Source organism: Nicotiana tabacum, chromosome 9, assembly GCF_000715075.1.
Source record: "Nicotiana tabacum cultivar K326 chromosome 9, ASM71507v2, whole genome shotgun sequence".
Taxonomy (NCBI): Eukaryota; Viridiplantae; Streptophyta; class Magnoliopsida; order Solanales; family Solanaceae; genus Nicotiana; species Nicotiana tabacum.
Window position 1 is genome coordinate 16,171,760 of NC_134088.1, and position 25,366 is coordinate 16,197,125.

Consider the following 25,366-nt stretch of genomic DNA (forward strand, 5'->3'; position numbering starts at 1 on the left):
TGGAGAGAAAAGAATTAACAAGTTGTACAAGGAAGGGTACCTTGACAAATATGATTTTGAATCATATCCAACTTGTGAATCTTGTCTCAAAGGAAAAATGACCAAATCTCCATTTAATGGAAGTGGAGAAAGAGCTTCTGAATTATTGGGACTAATTCATACAGATGTTTATGGGCCCATGAAAATTCAATCTAGAGGTGGATATTCTTACTTCATCACTTTCACTGATGATATGTCAAGATATGGATTTGTGTATCTTATGAAACACAAGTCTGAATTTTTTGAAATGGTCAAAAGGTTCTGTAGTGAAGTTGAGAAGTAGACTGGTAAAAGTATCAAAGTACTAAGGTCTAATAGAGTTGGAGAATATCTTAGCGAAGATTTTACCAGATATCTCAAAGAGAGTGAGATTCTCTCACAGTGGACACCTCCAGGAACACCACAACACAATGATGTGTCTGAAAGGAGAAACCGAACCTTATTAGATATGGTGAGATCTATGATGGGGTTTACTGATCTTTCAATAAATTTATGGGGATATGCTTTGGAAGCAGCAACATACTTACTTAATAAAGTTCCCACTAAGTCAGTCTCTACAACACCATATGAGATATGGAAAGGATGTAAGCCTAACCTTAAATATATTAAAGTTTGGGGTTGTCCAGCTTATGTTAAGAGACTACAATCTGATAAACTTGACTCAAGATTTGATAAGTGTAGGTTCATTGGGTATCCCAAGGAAACAATGTGATATTATTTCTATCACCCTTCTGACCATAAAGTGTTTGTGGCCAGGGGAGCAACCTTTTTGGAAAGGGAATTTCTTTTAGAAGGAAATTATAAGGGAGAAATAGAACTTGATGAAGTTTAAGAAACTAATGAATCAACACAATATAAAGATCATGAGACCTAAGTTGAAGAACCTTTATTGGATGTTTTGAAGTTGCCATCTTCAACGATTGAAGTTCAAGAACTAACTGAAGTTCAAGAACATGTTAATGAACCAGTTCCAAACCAAATTGAACAACAACCAAATCCAACACAAGGTGAACAGGTTGTACAAGTACCTCTTAGAAGGTCTACATGAGAACGTCATCTACCAACTAGATTAAATTTATTGGTACAAGATGATGTATCAAATGAGGTTGATCATAATGATGATGACCCTAAAACCTATGAAGAGGCTATAAAAAGTTCCAATTATGAGAAGTGGCAAAAGGCCATGGAATCCGAAATGGAATCCATGAAGGAAAATAAAGTATGGACTTTAGTTAAACCTTCAAAGGATATAAAACTTATAGGTTGTAAATGGGTTTTTAAGAAAAAGATTGGAGCAGACGAAAAGGTGGAGACCTACAAAGCCCGTCTTGTTTCCAAGGGATATCGTCAGAAAGAAGGAGTCGACTACGACAAGACATTCTCTCCCGTGGCAATGCTCAAATCTATTCGGATTTTGCTTGCTATAGAAGCATACTATGATTATGAAATATGGCAAATGGATGTGAAAACAGATTTTCTTAATGGTGAGCTAGAAGAGGATGTGTACATGACGCAACATGAAGGTTTCACATTTTCGTCTGATCATAATAAAATTTGCAAGCTATAAAGATCCATTTATAGACTAAAGCAAGCTTTTCGAAGTTGGAATATTTGCTTTAACAAGACAATTGAAAAGTTCAATTTTGTTAGATGCGAAGAAGAACCTTGTGTGTACAAAAAGGTTAGCGGGAGCACAATTATATTCTTAGTGTTGTATGTTGATGATATACTACTCATAAGGAATGACATACCGGCATTGCAAAGTACCAAGATTTGGCTATCTGAACAGTTCTCCATGAAAGACTTGGGAGAAATAGCTTATATATTAGGAATAAAGATCTATAGAGATAGATCTAGGAAGCTGCTTGGACTTTCCCAGTCTTTGTACATTGATACCATCTTAAAGAGGTATAATATGGATATTCCAAAAGAGGCTATCTACCGATAGGCACTGGAATTACTCTCAGTAGGGAGGATTGTCCTAAAACACCTGAAGAGAGAGAACGCATGAGTAGGATCCCATACGCTAGTGCTGTGGGAGCTATCATGTATATCATGATATGTACACGTCCTGATGTGGCTTATGCACTTGGAGTGACTAGCCGATATCAGGCAAATCCTGGTGAGGAACATTGGAAGGTGGTGAAGACCATTCTTAAGTACTTAAGAAGGACTAAAGACCAATTCCTCATCTATGGAGATTCTGAGTTGAAACTTGAAGGTTATACTGATGCAAGTTCTCTTTAGATAAAGATGATAGCAAATCTATTTCTGGTTATGTATTCACCTTAAATGATGGTGCAATAAGTTGGAAAAGTTCCAAACAAGCTACAATAGTTGATTCAGTGACTGAAGCAGAATATATAGCAGCTAGTGAAGCTGCTAAGGAAGTTGTATGGATGAAAAAGTTCTTAACTGAACTTGGTGTGGTTCCTTCAATAGAAGGTGCGGTTCCACTATTGTGTGACAATATTGGAGCCATTGCTCAAGCAAAAGAACCAAGATCACACCAAAAGTCCAAATATGTTCTGCGAAGGTATCACTTGATAAGAGAGATCATTGAACGTGGAGACGTCGAGATTCAAAAGGTTGATGGAAAAGAAAATGCTGTAGACCCATTCACTAAAGCTCTTGGCACAAAGGAGTTTGACAAGCACAAGTGGAAATTGGGAATGAAGTACAAGAGCGATTGGCTCTAGTGCAAGTGAGAGATTGTTAGGGATATAGTAGATATGCCCTAGATCCAATATCGTATTTGATTATTTGAACATATTTTTATGAACATTATTTGATATAAAATATATATGGCAGTTGATATTCTTTTATCATTGTTATTAATTGCTTGATTACTTTAATAAGGTCCTTGATTAAATTTTGAGACTCGACATTGTGATGGAGATCATGATAATGAGAGTAAAGTTTCTTATAATGTAATTTAAATTTGTTCTTGATCGTAGGATTATTAATTTGGATATTAGTAATCCGGTTAGATCAATATTTATGTGATCGTTTTTATGGGATAATGATTAATTGATCTCATTAACTAAATTACATAGATAGATGATGCATATAGAGATATGATCATTGAACCGACTCATTGGATAATTCCTAATGGTTAGAACTACCATAAACTGTCAATAGGATATTCTCTTGAAGAATATGATGTAACTGTTTCCTTTGACCTAAGATCGTCATAGTAATTGACAAGTTATTTATTGTGCTTTGATACCAGACACCTATGGCCCTAGGGCACTAGTTGAAAGGATATTGGGTACGATTAAATACTTGTAGAATTACTGATTGATCAAGATGGAATCTGTCAACTCTTGGTAATGAGTTTAAGCTCCATGTTGTAATAAATTATAAACGACCAAATTAAGACCTTGGCCAGGGCAATTGAATGAAAGAAGAAATGAGTTTCTTAGGTCATTCAATGGTCGATTATATTTGACATGAACACATAGTTGGTCGCCATTAGGATTTGACAGTTGAACCATATCTTAGGGTGATCCAGAGCTATAAGGACAGAAGGAATTACTATATTATTTTTCTACTGGTTCTTGAGAGTAAATTGTATACTTCATGCTATCCGGTCGTTAAGGAGTGTTGCTAGACGCTACCCTTGATTAGTATATTGATGTGATCAATTTACTACCGATTTAGTATTGAATCTATGGGGTCACACACTAACGAGTGTTCTGGTCTTTGCTAAATGATTAATTACTTTATTATTTGATAATTAAATTAAAGAATTTAATTAGTCAAATAAATTTAGTTATTAGTCCAAATGAAATATTATTATACTCTTTGCTAGCACAAGGAATATAATTAATATTGTGAATAAATTGAAGTTTTCTATTTAGAATAGAATGAATTATATCTATTGGTTTGAAATATGTATATGTGATATATATATTTGGTGCTTATAATTAATATATTTATTTATATAAAAATATATGTAAATATTAACAAAGATTTCGTTTGTAAAGATCCAAAATTGGATCATCAAGGAAGTCCTTAAAGGACATGTCTGCCGTCTCATCCTATTGAATATGATTTATGTTTTTAAATAAACAATTTATGGAAAGGTTCACTTGAGAATTGGTCTCATAAATCACCGCCTTTGGTTTTCCATAACCAAATAGGGAAAGAATTGGTGTTTATTATATATATACACATAACAAACAAATAACAGGGTTATGAGACAATTCTCTTAAAAGAGCCGCAAACGAAGGGAGATATTTTCTTGTTATTAGTTGAAGGTTTTGAGAAAATTTCGGCATAGTAATTCTTCATTTAATTTGTTCGCGAGTTTCATTGATCAAAGAATTGATAGCAAGGATCGGTCTCGGTGTGGATACGCATAGAGTATTCGCACTATTGAAGAAATTTTGAAACTAGACTCTCTGCACTAGGTACGTCTCAGATCCGATCTTTGACATGTAAATAAATTTTAAACACGAAAAGATCTTATTGTCTTCCGCTGCGTGTTACAAACATCTATATGCAATACTTCGACAATGAATTAAAGGACTCTCAAGATTACTAGTCCTTAAAAAATAGGGATTTTTACGCAAATAGCCGGCTATATTTATTATTTATTATTTCTAGTCATATACATAGATTATACACTCATTATATATATAATACATAAATTATGCATATATTATACTTCCACCGGCTATTTTTAGTTTAAGCGATTTGGTAAACGACTATTTGAGTTAATTCTTCCAAAATACTTAATTAAGCGTCTTATTAGGAGCTTGAAGATGACATAGAAGCTTACACTATATTCAATGAGGAGTTATATAAATTCTATTTTCATTGTTAACATATCAAGTTATTTCAAAACTTTAATCGAATAAGCCTTAATTATTATAACAAAAAAACAAGTATATGTGTGCATGGTAATAATAATAATAATAATAATAATAATAATAATAATAATAATAATAATAATAATAATAATAATAATAATAATAATAATAATAATAATAATAATAATAATAGTAATATCCTTGCCAAAATTATGTGAAGGGATTTTAAACACGGAATTCAAAGTACTTAATTTTAGTGTGAATTCATATGTAAATTCTTGAATTTTATTTCAAAATAAATCCTATATATTTAAATTTATATAAAAATACTATATGAAAACATATTTAATAATTAAAAATATTAAATCAAATTTAAGAAAACTATATTTAAAGAACTTTTTTCACCAAAGAAAATTATTTGACTCTTTAAATAGTAACACATTCACATGTGTGACAGTCTAAAGACTAACCCATGTCCTTTGGAACAAAAAAATATCATTAGGTGGTCAAAGGTCACCTTGAACATTTTCTCTTTGTGTTTACTTTGGCCCACAACAAAACGACAAAGTTTGTATTCACATCCACAAAACCCTAACTCCCAATTGCCAAAAACCCTCTTAATTGTTTTTCCATTTTTTCTTTTTCCCATCAACCCCACCCCCCAACAACCCCCACCCTACTGCACAGTACACTCAAAAAGTCCAAACAACCCTAGCCCAGAAAACTCTCCCTTTCTCTCTCCTCATCTCTCTGTCTCTCTCTCTTCCAAATCTTTCAACTACTCTTTTCAAAAGTATTACTATTGGTTTCTCTTTCTTGTCTCTCTGTTTTTGGCCTTTTTTATAGAAAAAAAAAATTGGGCAATTTTGTTCAGGGAGAGTAAAAATGGAAGTGAATAGTTTCAGCTCTGATATAGTTGCTTTTGGGAAAATAGTGATGAACTCTGTTCTTGAAGTTGTTGTTGCTGAGACCCTTTTGGCTGCTCAGAGATCTGTTGCTTCTCTGCTCATTATGGTATTAACACACTTTTCCAACTTACACTTTCTTGTTTTCTTGTAAAGTTTTAATTTTTATGTTGTGGGGTTTGGATTTCTTGCTCTTTTTTTGCTTCTTGCTGTTTTTATGGTCTATTTTCTTGTAAAGTTTTGATTTTTATGTTGTGGGGTTTGGTAAATTTATCTGTTTTAGTTAAATTTCTAGTTTGTGACTATGCTTTTCCTGAGCAGAGGGTCTATCGAAAACAACTCTCTCCATCTTCACAAGGTAGGGTAAGGTTGCGTACACACTAACCTCCGCATACCACACTTGTGGGATTACACTAGGTTTGTTGTTCTAGTTAAATTTCTAGGTTATGTGTTTATTATTGTGTTCCAAGTAACAACTTAAAATTGTGTGTATGGACTGTGTTCTTTTAAGTCACTGTTTACTGGAGAACTCAGTTTATTTCTTCATTGGTACTGTTTGTTAATTGGAACTCTCAGTTTTTATGGATTTGGATATTCACTACATTTTGGTTGTTCAGGCCTTCACATATAACTTGTCTAGATTTAGTTAATTAGGTTTAGCAAACTTTTGAAGCGGTGCCTTGGAACAACGGTAAAGTTGTGTCCGTGTGACCTATTGGTCACGGGTTCGAGCCCCGTAAGCAACCACTAATGCTTGCATTAGGGTAAGCTGTCCACATTATATCCCTTGGGGTGCGACCCTTCCCGGACCCTGCGTGAACGCGGGATTCCTTATGCACTGGGCTGCCCTTTTAGGTTTAGAAAACTTTTGCTTACACTTAATACACACACTTTCAGCCTGTTTGACTTTTATTGTCCAAATACTAAGAACCTATGAAACAGAAATTTGCAATACATAAATATTGAAACTGTACCATTAACAAGGCTGTTACATTGGCTTCATTTAGTAGGCTAATAAATGTATCAAACGTGAAGTAACCTATTACTAAACTAGCATTGAAAGTCAATTCTTTATTCCAAGCAATTGTGTAAATACTCTCACCTTGTTTCTGTGAATCTTGTGTTCTTAAGCCCCATCGTAGATTTCCTTTTCACTAGTTCTGTCAGTCAAAATGGTGCCAAAATATGCCATGTCCTTGCTCTTCTTTTTTATAATAACATGTGGGACCATTATAGTACGAGCGGAGCTTACAAAAGTTCCATCGAGGCCTTATCTTAGAGGTAATCCAGGGTTATTGCCAGGACCAGTTTCATCTCGTGATGGTATTTCAGCAGTCAAAAGAGTAGAGGGTTGCAATCCACAGGTATAGGCTTCCAAAATCCCGTGCTGAATTGTGTGAGCCTTGCTAGGACGTTAAGTTTTACGAATACTTTTTAGCCTTGCTGGTCTATGAACTTTGAGATGAGAAGTGGCTGAAGATTTGAATATTGGCTATGGGTATGCCAACGAGGCGGTGCAGTAGCGGGGCGGTTTTAAGCTCATGGGGGCAGTGCGCGGGTTAAACTTATGCGGGGTGGTGCGCGGACGGGGTGGGGTGGGTTCAAACATTTTATAAAGAATCAAAACAGTTGCGGGCGGTTGTGGGTTTGAGCGTTTTTTTGCAACTATGCATCAGATTGTTTTCAAAGTGTCCTAAGAATGGAAGCTAATTATATCTAAAGAGTTTTCAAAGTCATACTTTATTTTTGTATTCCAGTTTCTATTACACTTTTTATCCACCCACTTTCTATTACTACACTTTATCCTTTTATTTCTTCGTGCTGAGACGAGATTAAAATTACGCTTAAAGAAGAAGTCTTGATCTTCAGTTATGTTAAAAAGATTTTCTCTGTTTGGTATTTTCTTTTTTATGTTTGCCTAAATTACTTACTTCATCTTTCCATTTCCTTCTTTGTTCATCCTCTGTTAATTACTTTTGGTTGCAAATGTTGTGTGAATATTTTCTTTTTCATTTTCAAATCATTATACAGAGCTTTCCTTTTCATTCTTTGCTCATCTTATACCAAGAGGTTGCGAGTTCGAGTCACCCCAAAAGCAAGGTGTGGAGTTCTTGGAGGGAAGGATGCCGAGGGTCTATTGGAAACAACCCCTCTACCCTAGGGTAGGGGTAAGATCTGCTTACACACTACCCTCCCCAAACTCCACTTGTGGGATTATACTGCATTGTTGTTGTTGTTGTTGCTCATCTTATACCTGAAATAGAAACATTCTTATAACTTAGGCGGCAGGTTTAATGTCCCAAGGATGTTTCCGAACAATTGGATGAACAAAAAACAGCTGGGTAGTAAATTTTTAGAATTTGAAGTAAGCATATGCAAGAAAAACAACTCATTGAAAATGACAAAAATGAAAATACTTATATGCGCGGCAAGGAAGACAAGATGAAAATAGAAAATTTTGCTATGCGGGATAGGATGGGACGGGATGGGTTGAAGTCTTTGCGGGTTGAGGCAGAACCCGCACCACAACCGCCCCGCCCTGCCCCATTGCCATCTCTAATTGGCTGTGCTTTATTTGCGATTAACAACTAAATATGTCTTGTAGCATCTCTCTCATCTACCTAAGCGTTGGTGAAAATCACCCGGTACTTGTATTGGTGGGAAGATGCAAGTGGAAGGTGGAAATATCAAGGTGTGAGCAAGCTGGCATAGACACTAGTACATAAAAAAAAGTATAGTGGCATGTCAAGCTATTGCGTCCAACCTACGCAACCTCTTTGGATGAAAGTCTCCTTGTCATGGCCGTAAATACAAATGCTAAAGAGTTTTTATGTATGCAGGCATTTCCTATGTCTAGTGCCCTTTGAAAAGCATAATTATGTGGTTATCTATGTGTATATGCACTCGAATTCCGGTCGTTCTGCCTCAGTAAGCGTAACTGCATTTGTTTTTTCAGTTTAATGCTGTGAAATTTCTTGTTTGCTCCTTGTGATTAAGCTTATGCAGTTCACATTTCTGCTTTTCCAGTGATGTTTCATTTACCTTTAATATGCACCGGTTGGGAACTTTTTGTTCCTCAAGATGTTTTTCCTAGATTCCCTTGTGAAACCTTTTGGATTGCAGACAGGATGTTTGCTGAAGGATGGTGCTCCGTTGGCAGCTGCTCCATTGTCAGAGTTGGTTAGCCCCGATAAAAGGTAATATTCATTTTTCCTATGTTCTTGGTGTCACTGAACTGGTTGTTTCATGACAAGTATGCCTGTGTCAATTTACAGGTTTCCCTTTGGGTTGCTTGATCAAAAGAACGATGCTTGTCCTGAGAACAAAGATGGCAGTGATACAGAGGATGATGATGAAGACGATGATGGAGATGCCGAGGATCAGGATGACGAGGATGATGCAAACGATGAAGATTTCTCGGGTGAAGAAGGGGGAGATGATGATGAAGAAGGAGATCCCGAGGCAGATCCTGAGGCTAATGGCAACGAAGGGAGCGATGATGACGATGACGATGACGAGGATGGTGATGAGGAAGGCGATGACGATGACGAGGAGGAAGAGGAAGAAGACGAAGACGACGAGGAAGAAGATCAACCACCTGCTAAGAAGAGAAAGTGAACTGCTTGTTAGATGTTTATTCTGCTCCTCTATCATGATTGAGAGTATGTAGTGGAAAGAGGGAGGTTTAGCTTTTCTGTGTCTCTGCAAGTGTAGGAAATTAACCATCTTTGTTCAGAACAAATGAACTTGCTTCTATCATGTGGATTGTTACCTATGAAACATGTTCTATTTAATTGGATTAGCATTCTGCATGCTTTAGTAAGGTATCTTGTCAGTTGCCTAAAATTACAGCCTCTCCATTTAAGTGAGAAGTGAATGGTAGAGTAATGGTAAAGTTGTCTCTGTGTAACTTATAGGTCGCGGCTTCGAGCCATAGAAGCAACTACTAATGCTTGTATTAGAATAGACGGTTCACATTACACTCCTTGGGGTGACGGCTCTTTCGCGGGTTCTACGTGAATGCGGGATGCTTTGTGTACTTGGCTGCTCGCCCTTTTTACTTGTCCACTATTCTAAAAATATTGTCCATTTTCGCATATCAAGAGAAAAATAATTTGTTTTTCCTGTTTTGCTCTTACATTAGTTACTCATTCGAAATCATTTTTCAAATCTATTAAGACTATACACCAATTAATATGGGTATCATGGTAAATTACCCACTTTATTTGTTATTTCTTAAAGGGTGTGCAAAGTCAATAGTGGACAAGTAAAAGTGAACGGAGGAGGGAGGGAGTACTTAACTTTTGTTTAATTAATCGTAAAGTATTTCCAGTTTAATTCTATATCCTTTTCTCTTTAACTCATCAGTTTCATCATCAATAACCACCCATCGCTATCATGAGTTATAATTAATATGAAGTCAAAAAGCTTAAGAGAAGGGGAGTTTAATTTTCACAATCAGACCCTTGAGTTTCCTAACAATTGCAGAAATATTCCAAATTATTATGTATACTCTCATCTTCCCAACTCAAGTGAGTTAGTTTGACTTGGGACGAAATTTAAGAAAAAAATAAATATATTTAAAATTTATGATCTAAAATAAATTTATATTTTTTTAATTATAAATTGTCTTATTAAAGTATATAAATGAAAAACTCAATAGTTAAATTATTTCAAATTATAAAAATATGATATTTTATTTTAAATTATATAAATATAAATATAAATATATATAAGAATATCACATAAATTTAGGCAGTCATCTTGTACGGTGAATTAGCATCTTGAATTGGATACGTTGTTGTAGTTAGCATCTAGAATCGCACCCTTCAGGAGTAGGAGAGCTACAGATGTCAAATGCAAAAGGTCAAAAAGAAACAAACAAACAAAAATAGAAATCTTCAATTCACATATAAATCTTACAGTTTATAGGTTCTAAATTCTAGGATAGCGATATCATGTGTTAGTAATTAGATTTTATTTTTAATTTTGTACAGAATTAATGTTTTTTTAATACGAATACAAGATTTAAACTAAAAGTACTAGATTCGATCGAATCTGTATGCAACCTTCTAGCTCCGCCATATCTGTAAGTCTAGCCTTTATTGTATAAGTTACAGACATGAATAATTTTAATGGTTTTTAGTCCTCAACCTTTTGAAAAAATACGAGTTCTTAGATCAAGCAGGCATAAAAGTCAGGGTGTAGGAGTAGACAATTAAGAGCAGAGAGATGAACGGAGGGAAGGCACAATAGCAGGTATATCTGAATTTATTTACTGTTATTTTCAAAATAGCAAACTTATAGAACCACAATTAATTCCAATACTTTAGTTGTTTTTTCATTAAAAAGGCTGTTATTCCTATTTAATTTAGTAGATAAGAGTAAATGCTTCATAATAACATGTGGAGCTTTCTTAGTAAAGGCAGAGTTTACAAAAGTTCCAAAAAGTTTTATCTTAGAGATAATCCTGGCCTATTGGCACAAGGAATTACATTTCATAAAACTATCAGCCAAGTGTTTTTTGAATTATAATGCGGAGATTGACGATAATGTTACATATTATACTGGAGCGTGGCAGATAAAATGGAGACTCGCATCCGTTGTCTTGTGTGATAAGAATGTGCTACCGAGACTTAAAGTTAAGTTCTACAAAGTGGTGTTAACCGACTATGTTGTATGAGGCAGAGTGTTGGCCCGTCAACATCTCTCATGTTCAGAAGATAAAAATAGCAAAAATGAGGATGCTGAGATGAATGTGTGAGCATACTAGGAGAAATATGATAGGAATAAAGATATTTGGAACAAGGTAGGAGTGGCCTTTGTGGTGGACAAGATGTGAGAAACGAGACAGAGATGGTTTGGGCATGTGAAGAGGAGATGCACAAATGCCCAAGTAAAGAGGTATGAGAGGTTAGCTATGATGGGGCCAAGGAGAGGTAGATGTAGGCTGAAGAAGTATTGAAGTGAGTGATTAGGCAGGACATGACACATCTTCAGCTTACCGAGGATATGACCCTTGATAGGAGGGTGTGAAGATCGAGGATTAGAGTACTAGTTTAGTAAGTAGTCGAGTGTATTTCTCTTTCATACCTGTATTGCTTTTCCATACCTGCAGTACTTGTGTAGTCTAGTATTTCCTATTCTTATACTCAGGGGCGGATTTATATACAAAAATATAGGCACGTGAACCCATGATCTCTCCACAAAATTAAATATTTTATATACATATTTTGTATAATTGGTACAATAGTAACTGTTGGCACTCATCTTCTAAGAATGTTGAATGGTGCACATGGCTTAAGGTTGAGTTAATTACCAAAAGGAATAGGGATCAATTCCCAATTAATATATTTTTTCTCCCTTTTTTTAGTAGTGCATCCATATACTAAAAATCCTAGATCGTCTCTGCTTATACTTCTACTAGTTTTTAAACACGTGCACTGCACGTGTATCCCTTGTTAATCAGTGCATAAAACACTACAAATAACATTAAAATATGTACGTGATAAGTAACACAAATTTTTAAGAGGAAAAATAAAAGCTCATGAATGGTGAACCTATTTAACGACTTCATTGTTGAAAGTTGAATTATGAGAGAGAGAGACATGCGCGCTTGCATATTGCCGATCATAATTTCTGCATGTAAGTCATTGTTGTCAAAGCTTCTACAAATGATTTTTGTACCATTTAGGATTGTTACACCAAATATTACATCTAGCACAACTAAACACATGAAAACTAAACTTCTTTAGAGGTGTAGAACATCTGAAATTTTGAAGTATGACATTGGGATATGAGAATTCAGAAAAGAAGAAGAAGTGGAAGTCCTATTATATTGGCAACGCAATTGTTTTAAATTGCGTTGAATGTATCAATAAATAATGATTATTCAGATACAAATGACTGATATCCTTTGAAGCTCAGTGGCTACCAATAATGCTATAGTCGGATGAAATTTATTACTTTTATAGTATTTAGTTCACCAACTTAGGAAATTAATGACTCATCAATATTTTACGTTGATAAACTTATGAAACTCAAAAGGTTTAAGTTTGAAAAATAAAAAGAATTAAGATATGGCATCATGATAAGTTCTTAGACGATTCCCCTACAAACTTTTACTTAGTTAATAGAAGGTAAATTTACTTTATGGTACAATAATATTGTAGGAGTAGTATTTATAAGGGTGAAATGATCATTCAGCTTTTAAAGGTTATTTGAGTAATCCAATTCACACCAAATGCTTTCACATTTATAATATCGTATGATGATTACTACATGTTGTTTTTTTGCTTGGGTTATCTTATTTTCTTGGTTGTGGTTACTGCTTCTCTTTCTCATGGCTTCTTTTTTAGAGTATTCCATTTTTAAAACTGTTGTGATTATGCTTCCCTTGAACCGAGGGTCTATCAGAAACATCTTCTCTATCTCTACAAGGTAAGAGTAAGGTTTGTGTATTCATTACTATTCCCGGACTTCGCTGGTAAAATTACACTGGGCATATTGTTGTTATTTTCTTGTTAACTCAAAGGTTTCGTCACCAATAACCACTCGGAGGTACCATGAGTAATAATTTAATGCGAAATCAAAAGCGTCTCTTGGTGGAGGCTATATTTTTCAAGATTTTGTTTGATGATTCAAGTGAAAACTACTTCTGCTTTGAACACCATTTTTTTCAAACTTCAAATACCAACCGTTTGGTTGTCCAGACCGAGACTCGAGATTAGAAAATAATTCTGATATAAACTTTGGTATTAGGTAATACCTGTACCAAGTAACATCTGTATAATTTTATACTAAAATTTCAATATTGTTTTATATTGAATTCAATATAGGATATTATCTTTGCAAGAATAAACACTTAAAATACCAAAATACCCCTTAATCCCATCTTTCTGTTCTTTTGTTCTTGCTTTAAAAACAAGAGTAAAATTGTATACTTATATCTCCCACTTCTAATGCAATGAGTCCAAACATCCACAATCAAGGGCATCCAAGGCAACTAGGCAAAGGAGTCGTTTTCTTTTGGACAACGGAACTATCCCAGGAGATTTTCAGGAAAATATTTTCCAAAAAGTAAGTCATTACCTAGTACAGTAGTACTAGTATTTAGTTGTCACACAATATTTTTCAAAGAAAACATTTTCTACCAAAAAGGGGAAGACGACTTACCTTGTTAAGTGAAAGTCACTTAAAAGTCATTTTCCTTCACAACGATCTCAACTTTCAACTTTATTTCACTACTTTAGCCATCACTTAATCATTATTATCAATCTTTAAGGGGTCATTTGGTATGAGGTATAATAAGGTATAAGGGTGGTATAAAAATTTAATACCACCTTAATATTCTGTTTGGTTAACAACCCAGGTATAAGTTATTCCGGTATTAATTTTAACACTGAGATAACTTATACCTCATAGAATGTGGGGTTATTAGCACCGGTATAACTTATACCATCTTCTTAGAAATTATGCAATTGTCATTCTTAATACAACATACCAAACAATGAATAAACAACAATCCCAGCATAACTTATCCCAATATAACTTATACCGGTATAGCTTATACCGGTATAAATCGAATTCCAACCAAACGACACCTAATAGTTCATCATAACAATGCTAATACCACTATCAATCTCAACTACATGTTTTTTGCTGGAAATTGTTTTCGACTCTATCACCAAACACCATAAGACATTTTTCAGGAAAATAATTATCAGAAAACAAGCATTTCCCAAAAAAAATAATCAAAAATGACTTCACACACAAAAAGTGATGTTTGTCCAAAGTTTAGCATCGTACTCCAACAAATAGAAGATGTTGATGTTCTAAATAGTACTCCAGAAATAAAATAAAAATCTAATATTCGGAGGATATGAAAGAGAGGTTTAATGGAACTCCCAGCAGCAGGAGGGTAAATGATTAGGAAACCACAAAACATTATTGCATGCCAGTTAAGTCTTCGCAAAATTATGCCAGATGGTAAGACTTCATTGTAATATATTGAGGAATTGAAGACTTCAAGCCTTCCTTCTAGATATGGTGCCATCTACTAGGTAAACCTGCATCATAATACAACCACAGCTGCTTAGTTACCTGAATTGATTACATATACAAGAAAGCAAATGAGATAAAGTGACGCCTGATATACATAGATTATTGCTCAGACTCGCATTCTTTGTTGACAGGACATGAAAATTGCATAAGAAGATGCAGCAAATCAACAGTATGAATGGAGAAAATAATTATACTGCCCATTAAAACATCAGAAATACACTTTGCAAGTACCTTTTTTTTAAAAGGTAAATACACTTTGCAAGTACTAGTGCTGCAATTCGCATAGATTTTTATCAAACCATAATACGCGCTTGAAGATAATAATTAACAACTTTAGCAACTTGAGAAATGCATCACAAGCACATTACTGTCATCTAACCATCTTGCAACTGCAAAAACCTCCAAGAGCTCAATCACTAGTAATTCCAGGCAATCTATAATGTATTTGTTGAGTTTTTGTTTAAGATGAAATAGTCTTAAAATTAGAGTGAATGGGAAATGGGATTTGGATTTGGATTCAAATTTGGTCAAATGATCGATCGATTGATTAATTTTTTGGACCAAATTTATTTGTTAATAGTGAATATTAACGTGATATAATCCGTGTTTGTAACGGATGTTTTCCAATCCGTGTATTGTGTTGCAACACTAAGCAATAAGCATCCTAGTGCACCTCCCACAATGGTGCAAGTGCTCCTCCCACTAAGCAAGTGTACATTCCACCATGTAAGTGCTTCCTCCATGATAGCCTAGTGCTTGTTGCACCATGGAGGGGCGGATTTCTCTCAAATAACTGCTATAAATAGAGCATAAGTTGGAGAGAAAGAAGAACACATCGGAAAAAACACTCGAAACACTCTGTATACACTTAATATACACTCTGTATATACTGGATATACACTGCGTATACACTGGAAAAACGAATTGCAGTCTGATATTCTCTTCAGTAAGAATTCAACATTGGCAATACTTTGCATTCCTTCCTCTCAGAATTTCCATTCGACTTCTGAGTTGTCCTCCTTATTCTGCATTGTTTTTAACTACAAACAAAACATCCATAAGTGTGATTTTCTGCCGAACTTTGTGTTCGCTGAAACACTGGGGTTTGAAGTACCGCTACACCAGTGTGTAATTCGTTCTATCCTGCGAGGAAATAATCTATAACCTTGGGTACTAGGAGGGAATTAAATTCCTTAAGGAAACACTGTGAATTCAGTGGGCTCGAATTAATTTCTGTATCATTTAAATTTACGTTTATAAGATAACGTTCTAATTTCCAGAATCATTATTTACAAATACAGGATAACCACGGATCCAACAAGCTTAAGGAATTTAAGAATTTTAATTTATGTATTTGTGTTATTCTTATTATTCTGTGTACTCCCATTTGGAGAGTAAAGCCTTCGTGGCGTTTTGTTGGAAATTAAAATCTACGTGATTTTTCACTCCAGTTTTAAACGTTTATTAAACGTTTGTTTGTGTCATTTTTACAGTAAAAATGGCAAATGACAGAAATCAAGTTGTTCCGACGATGACTGCCAACGCATCGACAAGTCGAACTCCGGCGTTGGCACCGGCAGAGAAACCCGGAAAATTTTCCGGGATGAATTTCAAGCGCTGGCAGCAAAAGATGTTCTTCTACTTGACTACGTTATGTCTACAGAAGTTCATCAAGGAAGATGTTCCTGATCTTCCAGATGAAACTCCAGAGAATGATAGCTTTCTCGTGATTGAGGCGTGGAAGCATTCTGGTCCGAAATACAACCCAAGCAAGAAGCGGTTCAGTGGAAACTGCTACAACTGTGGAAAAACCGGACACAAATCTACGGAGTGTCGTGCTCGGAAGAAAGACAAGCAAAGGGGTCAAGCAAACATGGAAGAAAAGCATGATGATGTTGATGACTTGTGCGCCATGCTTTCTGAATGCAACCTGGTAGGAAACCCAAAGGAGTGGTGGATTGATTCTGGAGCCACTCGCCATGTTTGTGCTGTGAGGGAAGCATTTTCTACATATGCTTCTGCTGGACCCGAAGAGACGCTCTCTATGGGAAATGCTGCTACAGCAAAAATTGAAGGATACGGTAAGATATTTCTCAAGATGACTTCTGGCAAGGTCATGACTTTGAACAACGTCCTTCATGTTCCCGAGATTAGGAAGAACTTAGTCTCTACTGGACTTCTTGTAAAGCACGGTTTCAAGTGCGTTTTTGTATCTGACAAGGTAGTGATTAGTAAGAATGAAATGTTTGTAGGAAAATGTTACCTTGCTGAGGGCCTTTTCAAGCTGAATGTAATAGTTGTTGAAACTAATAATAAAACTTCAGCTTCTTCTTACTTACTTGAGTCAAATGATTTATGGCATGTACGTTTGGGTCATGTCAATTATAAAACCTTGCGAAAAATGATAAACTTGGAAGTATTGCCTAAGTTTGAATGCGAAAAATCAAAATGTCAAATATGTGTGGAATCTAAGTATGTTAAACATCCTTATAAGTCGGTTGAAAGGAATTCAAATCCTTTAGACTTAATTCACACAGATATTTGTGACATGAAGTCAATACCATCTCGCGGTGGAAAGAAGTATTTCATAACTTTTATTGACGATAGTACTCGATATTGCTATGTTTACTTACTTAATAGTAAAGATGAAGCAATAGATGCATTCAAGCAATACAAAAATGAAGTTGAAACGCAACTTAACAAGAAAATCAAAATGATAAGAAGTGATTGGGGTGGTGAATATGAATCTCCTTTTGAACAAATATGTTTAGAATATGGAATTATTCATCAAACAACAGCCCCTTACACGCCCCAATCCAATGGGATTGCGGAAAGAAAGAATCGTTCATTAAAGGAGATGATGAACGCATTGTTGATAAGTTCTGGTTTGCCACAGAACTTGTGTGGGGAAGTCGTTCTTACGGCCAGCCGAATACTAAATCGAGTACCCCATAGTAAAACACAATCCATTCCATATGAAAAATGGAAAGGAAAGAAGCCCAACTTGAATTATTTTAAAGTGTGGGGGTGTTTGGCAAAGGTGCAAGTTCCTAAACCCAAAAGGGTAAAAATAGGACCGAAAACAGTTGATTGTGTTTTCATAGGATATGCGACTAATAGTAAAGCATATCGATTTCTGGTTCATAAATCAGAAAATCCCGACATTCATAATAATACGGTTATAGAATCAGATAATGCTGAGTTCTTTGAAAATATATATCCGTATAAAAAGGAATGCGAGTCGATTGGTGAAGGATCTAAACGACCTCGGGAAGAAACAAAAGAAAGTACATTTAATCAGGGGGATCCAAGACGTAGTAAACGTCAAAGAACGTATACTTCGTTTGGACCAGATTTTGTGACTTTCTTATTGGAAAATGAGCCTCGAACATTTAAAGAAGCTATGTCTTCTTCGGAATCATTGTTCTGGAAAGAGGCAGTCAATAGTGAAATAGAATCCATATTGAACAACCATACATGGGAATTGGTTGATCTTCCTCCTGGAAATAAACCTTTGGGTTCTAAATGGATTTTTAAGAGAAAAATGAAAGATGATGGCACTATTGATAAATTTAAGGCAAGACTTGTTGTCAAAGAGTATAGACAACGAGAAGGTCTTGACTACTTTGATACATACTCCCCAGTTACAAGGATTACGTCCATACGGATGTTAGTAGCATTAGCTGCAGTGTATGGTCTTGAAATTCATCAAATGGATGTTAAAACGGCCTTCTTAAATGGAGAGTTGGAGGAAGAAATTTACATGGAACAACCTGAAGGGTTTGTGGTTCCAGGTAAAGAAAATAAGGTATGTAGACTTGTTAAGTCCCTTTACGGACTAAAACAAGCACCCAAACAATGGCATGCGAAATTTGACCAAACAATGTTGTCAAATGGTTTTAAGATAAATGAATGTGATAAATGTGTGTACATTAAAAATGTTCCAAATCATATAGTCATTGTTTGCCTATATGTGGATGATATGCTGATAATGAGTAATAACATTGCCAACATAAATGCTACTAAGCGTATGCTAACTAGCAAGTTTGATATGAAGGACTTGGGAATTGCGGATTTAATTCTGGGGATTAAGATCCAAAAGACTCCTCAAGGTCTGGCATTGTCACAATCTCATTATATTAAGACAGTACTTGAAAAATTCAAGCACTTGGGCTTTAAAGTTGCAAAGACTCCAATTGACGTAAATCTTGCACTAGCAAAGAATAAAGGCCAAAGCATATCACAATTGGATTATGCTCGTGTGTTGGGATGCTTAATGTACATCATGAATTGTACACGACCAGATATAGCTTGTGCTATAAGTAAACTAAGTCGATACACGAGCAATCCAGGTCAATCTCATTGGATGGCAATGAAACGAGTTTTGGGATACTTAGAACATACCCAAAACTTTGATTTGCACTACAGTAAATATCCTGCGGTGATTGAAGGATATTGTGATGCAAATTGGATCACCGGTTCAACTGATTCGAAGTCCACAAGTGGATATGTATTCACTATTGGTGGAGGAGCGGTATCTTGGAAGTCGTCCAAACAAACATGTATTGCCCGCTCTACAATGGAGGCTGAGTTCATAGCCTTAGATAAAGCCGGTGAAGAAGCTGAATGGCTCCGGAATTTCTTGGAAGACATTCCATTTTGGCCCAAACCGTTGGCACCAATATGCATACACTGTGATAGTCAAGCGCAATTGGAAGGGCTGAGAGCGTTATGTATAACGGTAAATCTCGTCATATACGACGAAGACATAAAACCGTTAGGCAACTTCTCTCTAGAGGAATTATCACAATTGACTATGTAAAGTCAAGTGATAATGTGTCGGATCCACTTACAAAAGGCCTAACTAGAGAGGTAGTTGAGAAATCATCGAGGGAATGGGACTATGGCCGAGAACAAGTCATTGTGGCGGTAACTCTACCTAGAAGACTGGAGATCCCAAGATCTAGGTTCAAGGAGATCAAACAAAGTCATTAATGACGGTTCAACATTGTCAACAAAAAAATTTTTTAGTCCATTCTCGTGATGAGACAATGTTCAGTACCAAGGATAAAGCATTAAGGCTTTTTAATGATTTCTAAATTTGATACAGGGTATATCAAATAGTGTATCTACGGGATGACACGTTTAGGAATCACCTATGTAAGTGTGAAGTGTTAGCCGCTTCAAGGAGAATTTTGCAAGGCCAATTCTCTACGCACTTATGAAACCAGGCAGTGTTCATGGCTGAAACGAACACAACAATGAGAACCAAAGACGGTTAAGGGTTGATTGTGTGACTTATGGTTGTCTAGGTATATACTAAAGTTCGACGGTTCAAAGATATCAAATCTATCGATTGACCGAGTATATCCGACATAAGTTCACTACGGAAAGTTCAAAGGGAAACCTACTTATCCAGATGCAATTAATCCTTGTTTGCAAATCACACAAGTTTTTCATGCATACTTCCGTGATATAGCCATTCCCCATTCATGTGGGGGATTGTTGAGTTTTTGTTTAAGATGAAATAGTCTTAAATTAGAGTGAATGGGATTTGGTCAAATGATCGATCGATTGATTAATTTTTTGGACCAAATTTATTTGTTAATAGTGAATATTAACGTGATATAATCCGTGTTTGTAACGGATGTTTTCCAATCCGTGTATTGTGTCGCAACACTAAGCAATAAGCAGCCTAGTGCACCTCCCACAATGGTGCAAGTGCTCCTCCCACCAAGCAAGTGTACATTCCACCATGTAAGTGCTTCCTCCATGATAGCCTAGTGCTTGTTGCAACATGGAGGGGGCGGATTTCTCTCAAATAACTGCTATAAATAGAGCATAAGTTGGAGAGAAAGAAGAACACATCGGAAAAAACATTCGAAACACTCTGTATACACTTTGTATATACTGGAAAAACGAATTGCAATCTGATATTCTCTTCAGTAAGAATTCAACATTGGCTATACTTTGCATTCCTTCCTCTCAGAATTTCCATTCGACTTCTGAGTTGTCCTCCTTATTCTGCATTGTTTTTAACTACAAACAAAGCATCCATAAGTGTAATTTGCTGCCGAACTTTGTGTTCGCTGAAACACTGGGGTTTGAAGTACCGCTACACCAGTGTGTAATTCGTTCTATCCTGGGAGGAAATAATCTATAACCTTGGGTACTAGAAGGGGATTAAATTCCTTAAGGAAACACACTGGTAAATAATGCCCCCCAATTGTTGTTCCTTCTGTACTTGTAAATAATGATTCTGGAAATTAGAACATTAGTTTATAAACGTAAATATAAATAAAGCAGAAATTAAAATTCTTAAATTCCTTAAGCTTGTTGGTTCCGTGGTTATCCTGTATTTGTAAATAATGATTCTGGAAATTAGAACGTTATCTTATAAACGTAAATTTAAATGATACAGAAATTAATTCGAGCCCACTGAATTCACAGTGTTTCCTTAAAGAATTTAATCCCCTCCTAGGACCCAAGGTTATAGATTATTTTCTCTCATGATAGAACGAATTACACACTGGTGTAGCGGTACTTCAAACCCCAGTGTTTCAGCGAACACAAAGTTCGGCAGCAAATCACACTTGTGGATGCTTTGTTTGTAGTTAAAAACAATGCAGAATAAGGAGGACAACTCAGAAGTCGAATGGAAATTCTGAGAGGAAGGAATGCAAAGTATAACCAATGTTGAATTCTTACTGAAGAGAATATCAGATTGCAATTCGTTTTTCCAGTGTATACGCAGTGTATACAGAGTGTATATCCAGTATATACAGAGTGGATATCCAATGTATACAGAGTGTATATTAAGTGTATACAAAGTGTTTCGAGTGTTTTTACCGATGTGTTCTTCTTTCTCTCCAACTTATACTCTATTTATAGCAGTTATTTGAGAGAAATCCGCCCTCTCCATGGTGCAACAAGCACTAGGCTATCATGGAGGAAGCACTTACATGGTGGAATGTACACTTGCTTGGTGGGAGGAGCACTTGCACCATTGTGGGAGGTGCACTAGGCTGCTTATTTCTTAGTGTTGCAACACAATACACGGATTGGAAAACATCCGTTACAAACACGGATTATATCACGTTAATATTCACTATTAACAAATAAATTTGGTCCAAAAAATTAATCAATCGATCGATCATTTGACCAAATCCAAATCCAAATCCAAATCCAAATCCCATTTCCCATTTCCCATTTCCCATTCACTCTAATTTTAAGACTATTTCATCTTAAACAAAAACTCAACAATAAGTTGGCTCGAATTAATTTCTGTATCATTTAAATTTACGTTTATAAGATAACGTTCTAATTTCCAGAATCATTATTTACAAATACAGGATAACCACGGATCCAACAGTATTGTCCATCTATCAAAATAAGAATGAAAGTCATACTAGAATTCTGTGGACATTATAACCAGTCGTGGGAGAATCCGCCTCGTGACAGCCTGTATGCTTCATCTCAGACTAATACATCTTCCTGACAGCCTGTATGCCTCATCTCAGACTATTATAAGCACACATAATATATATTTATAATTTATGTATGTGTGTAGATACACACACGTACATAAATATACATATACCTATGCCGAGTCTGCATCCATTATCAAAAAGGAGTAATGGTCATTCATTGGTTTAAAATCTTAGATCTAACTCTGAAGCCAGTTTGGCAATGGGTGACTTCCCAGGCACCCAAACCTGATATTATGCAGGTGAAGGAGGACCACCATGGTTCAAAGTTTCTTGAACTAAAGGTCTTGGTTCAGGTAAGCCTGGTTTACAGCCTAAATATTACTACTCAAACAGTCATATTATCTTGACAATGATGTATCATCATGTTTACAAAGATTTAAACCTAAAACCATCTGAACTACTATAATGCACAGATTTGAACTTTTTCACTCAGTCTCAGAGTTAGGCAGAAAAGGTCATTTACAATGATAGTCTATAATAGTCTATTTGCAATAGTTCTATATTATTTGATTTGCTAAATCTGTATAGTGCAAAGTCCTAATTAATCCATAACTTAGCAAAACATGGATTTGGTATGGACTATGAAATGGATTATGCCACATTTCCATCAGCAACTCTGATCAAATTTAGTTCCACATGCTTCCCTCCTATTGTTAACCAGAAAATAGTGTATTGGACACTTAATTAAGGTCAGCAAATTCTGTATGGGATCGAAATCAACCAATTATCACTTTATTCCACAACTTATCAAACATTACTACATCAGATTACACGTGTCAAAAATGACTTTACACAAATGTACACACACACGCTTAGAATACATGTCGTCACTACTCAGCCGGGGTTAGGCTTGGCACTTACTGGTTACCGTTGTGGTGTACTCACGCCCTTTCCTGCACATGTTTTTCGTTGTAAACTTAATTGAGGTTAACTCATTGTATTGAAATTAACATTGACCAATTACTTTTTAACACCAAACATGCGCGACACTTTCCAAATTTCATTTTATTCCCTAATTTATCAAACATTACATCAGATCATGGGCACATGCACCACAAAGAAAATGCAGCAATATCTAATAAGAAAGTTAATCCAAAACAGGTAACAGTCACTTACTAAGGCAACTTTCCGGCCCGGAAAGTAGCAAACTTTGACACTTGTGAATAGCTGTAATCAATGTCATTCTCCTTCAACAATGCCTCAATCATCGCCTTAGCTTTCTCCGGCTCCGTGCTTTCGCATTCGATCTCATAACAAGTTCCAAAGTCATATATAGTCTCATCAACCTCCAACTCTAAACCATTCCACTCAAACACATTCCTCACGTTCTTAAACCCTCCCAGTCCAATAAACCCTCCCTCCGCAACGTCAAATTCCTCTTTTGCCCTTTTCAAAACCCTAGATTCCACCTCCATCAGTTTCTTCGGTTCAGAAACGCATTCGTACCCGATTTTCGGATCGAATTCTTCTTCGTCCTCTTCCACACGGCTAACACCGTCGATAATTACGGCTTTAGCCTTGAGGCACACGAAGCACTTCACGTTATCCGAATTCTCGTAGAATCGGAGACGGAGGACGGTCCGGCGCGAGCTCAGCTCGCCGGCGGCGCCGTCGAAGAAAGTGTTGCGCTGGTGGTGGGTTTTAGCGTGATACGGCGAGAAAAGCGAGAGAACCTTCTGGTGTGCGGCTGAATCCGGCAATTTGAGCTTCACTTCAACCTCCATAATTACAGCTAACGAAAAAGTAATATAAAAAACGGCCTCGTATCAGATTAATTTATTGTGTGTTAATTGAGGCCGATACGGTGGGATTTGGTGGAGGGATCAACGGCCGAGCGATCGAAGTGTTGAAGGAGGGACGTGGCTCCGGTGGTGGTACTGGTGGTGGAGGAGGAAGCGGCGGCGATGGAGGCGGCGCGTTTGCGAGCTTCTTCGAGTTCTTCTTTATCTTCGATTTTTACTTCGATTTTGCTTGGCTTTCTTCTCAACATTTCTCACTCGTGTACCTCACGCACTGACGCAGGGACTTGATAGCAAAAGTTCTGTGTTTTTGTATTTAGGAAAGGGAAAGTTTTAAATTTCACAGTGAGACCCTTCAGTTTTCTTACAATTGCGGAAATACTCCAAAAATAAAATCAGGAATTTCTATATTTAAAATTACTCTTACTTTAATTTCTTATTTTACTCTTAATAAGAAACTTTTATAGCCACAAGAATATTAAACAATCAGATTTCGCTATAAAAATATCCTTATATAATAATATTTTATTATAAAAATCAAGTTCTTTTCGAAACCGATTTTTATGTTATATTTTACCTCTCGATAATAAATTCTTACCTATAAAAGCAACATCTATCTTTATAATAATACGCTCTTTGTAAGATAACTCATCTATGACAGTCATGTAGAATCTATACAACAACAACGATTCAGTAAAATCCCACTAATGGGGTCTGGGGAAGGTAGTGTGTACTCAGACCTTACCCTTACCCCGAGGGAGTAGAGGGGTTGTTTCCGAAAGACCCTCGGCTCAAGAAAACGAAAAGAGACAATATCGGTATCACCAATAGAGAACATAAGAAAAATAACATCACGAAGAAGTAGATGCAAAGCAAAAGCGATAGACAGTACATAGACCTGTCGCTATGAAAAATAAAAGAGTAATAAGACACAATATTACCACTAGCTGACTTTGACAAAAACCCTACCAGACTAGCCTCGCAAAGGTACGAAGTAAGGAAAGATTCAACAATCTCCTAATCTAAAACCCTAATACTCGACCTCCATAGCTTTCTATCAAGGGTCATGTCCTCGGAAATCTGAAGCATCGTCATGTCATGCCTGATCACCTCTCCCCAATACTTTTTAGGCCGTCCTCTACCTTTTCTCGTGCCCTCCAAAACCAGCTGCTCACACCTTCCTGCCGAAGCATCTGGGCTTAAGATTACTAATAATTTTAACAAAATATTTTGAAAGTTCAATTCCATTTATGATGAAGAATATTATATCACTACATACTTCAATAATTAAAGTTTTCATTCAAATTCACGAA

The 25,366-nt window shown here is 36.0% G+C and overlaps 2 protein-coding genes across 3 annotated transcripts; one reads left to right on the forward strand and one right to left on the reverse strand.

Annotated features, from left to right (window-relative positions):
- The first annotated feature begins 5,529 nt into the window (after window positions 1-5,529).
- On the forward strand, window positions 5,530-9,584 carry LOC107764946 (uncharacterized). Its single transcript, XM_016583523.2, has 3 exons — window positions 5,530-5,870; window positions 8,885-8,958; window positions 9,037-9,584. Exons 1-3 carry the CDS (start codon window positions 5,742-5,744, stop codon window positions 9,377-9,379), a joined length of 546 nt encoding a protein of 181 aa, XP_016439009.1. The 5' UTR covers window positions 5,530-5,741; the 3' UTR covers window positions 9,380-9,584.
- Window positions 9,585-14,480: 4,896 nt separating this feature from the next.
- On the reverse strand, window positions 14,481-24,335 carry LOC107785496 (triphosphate tunnel metalloenzyme 3). Of its 2 annotated transcripts, XM_075221485.1 has the most exons (2): window positions 23,431-24,335; window positions 14,481-14,829 (listed from the first exon to the last, which is right to left on the reverse strand). In XM_075221485.1, coding segments are annotated over exons 1-2 (609 nt in total). In that variant the 5' UTR covers window positions 24,039-24,335; the 3' UTR covers window positions 14,481-14,828. The 2 variants fall into 2 exon arrangements, with proteins under 2 accessions (XP_075077586.1, XP_016462305.1); XM_016606819.2 differs by lacking the exon at window positions 14,481-14,829 and having other exon boundaries at window positions 23,430-24,328.
- Window positions 24,336-25,366: the final 1,031 nt, after the last annotated feature.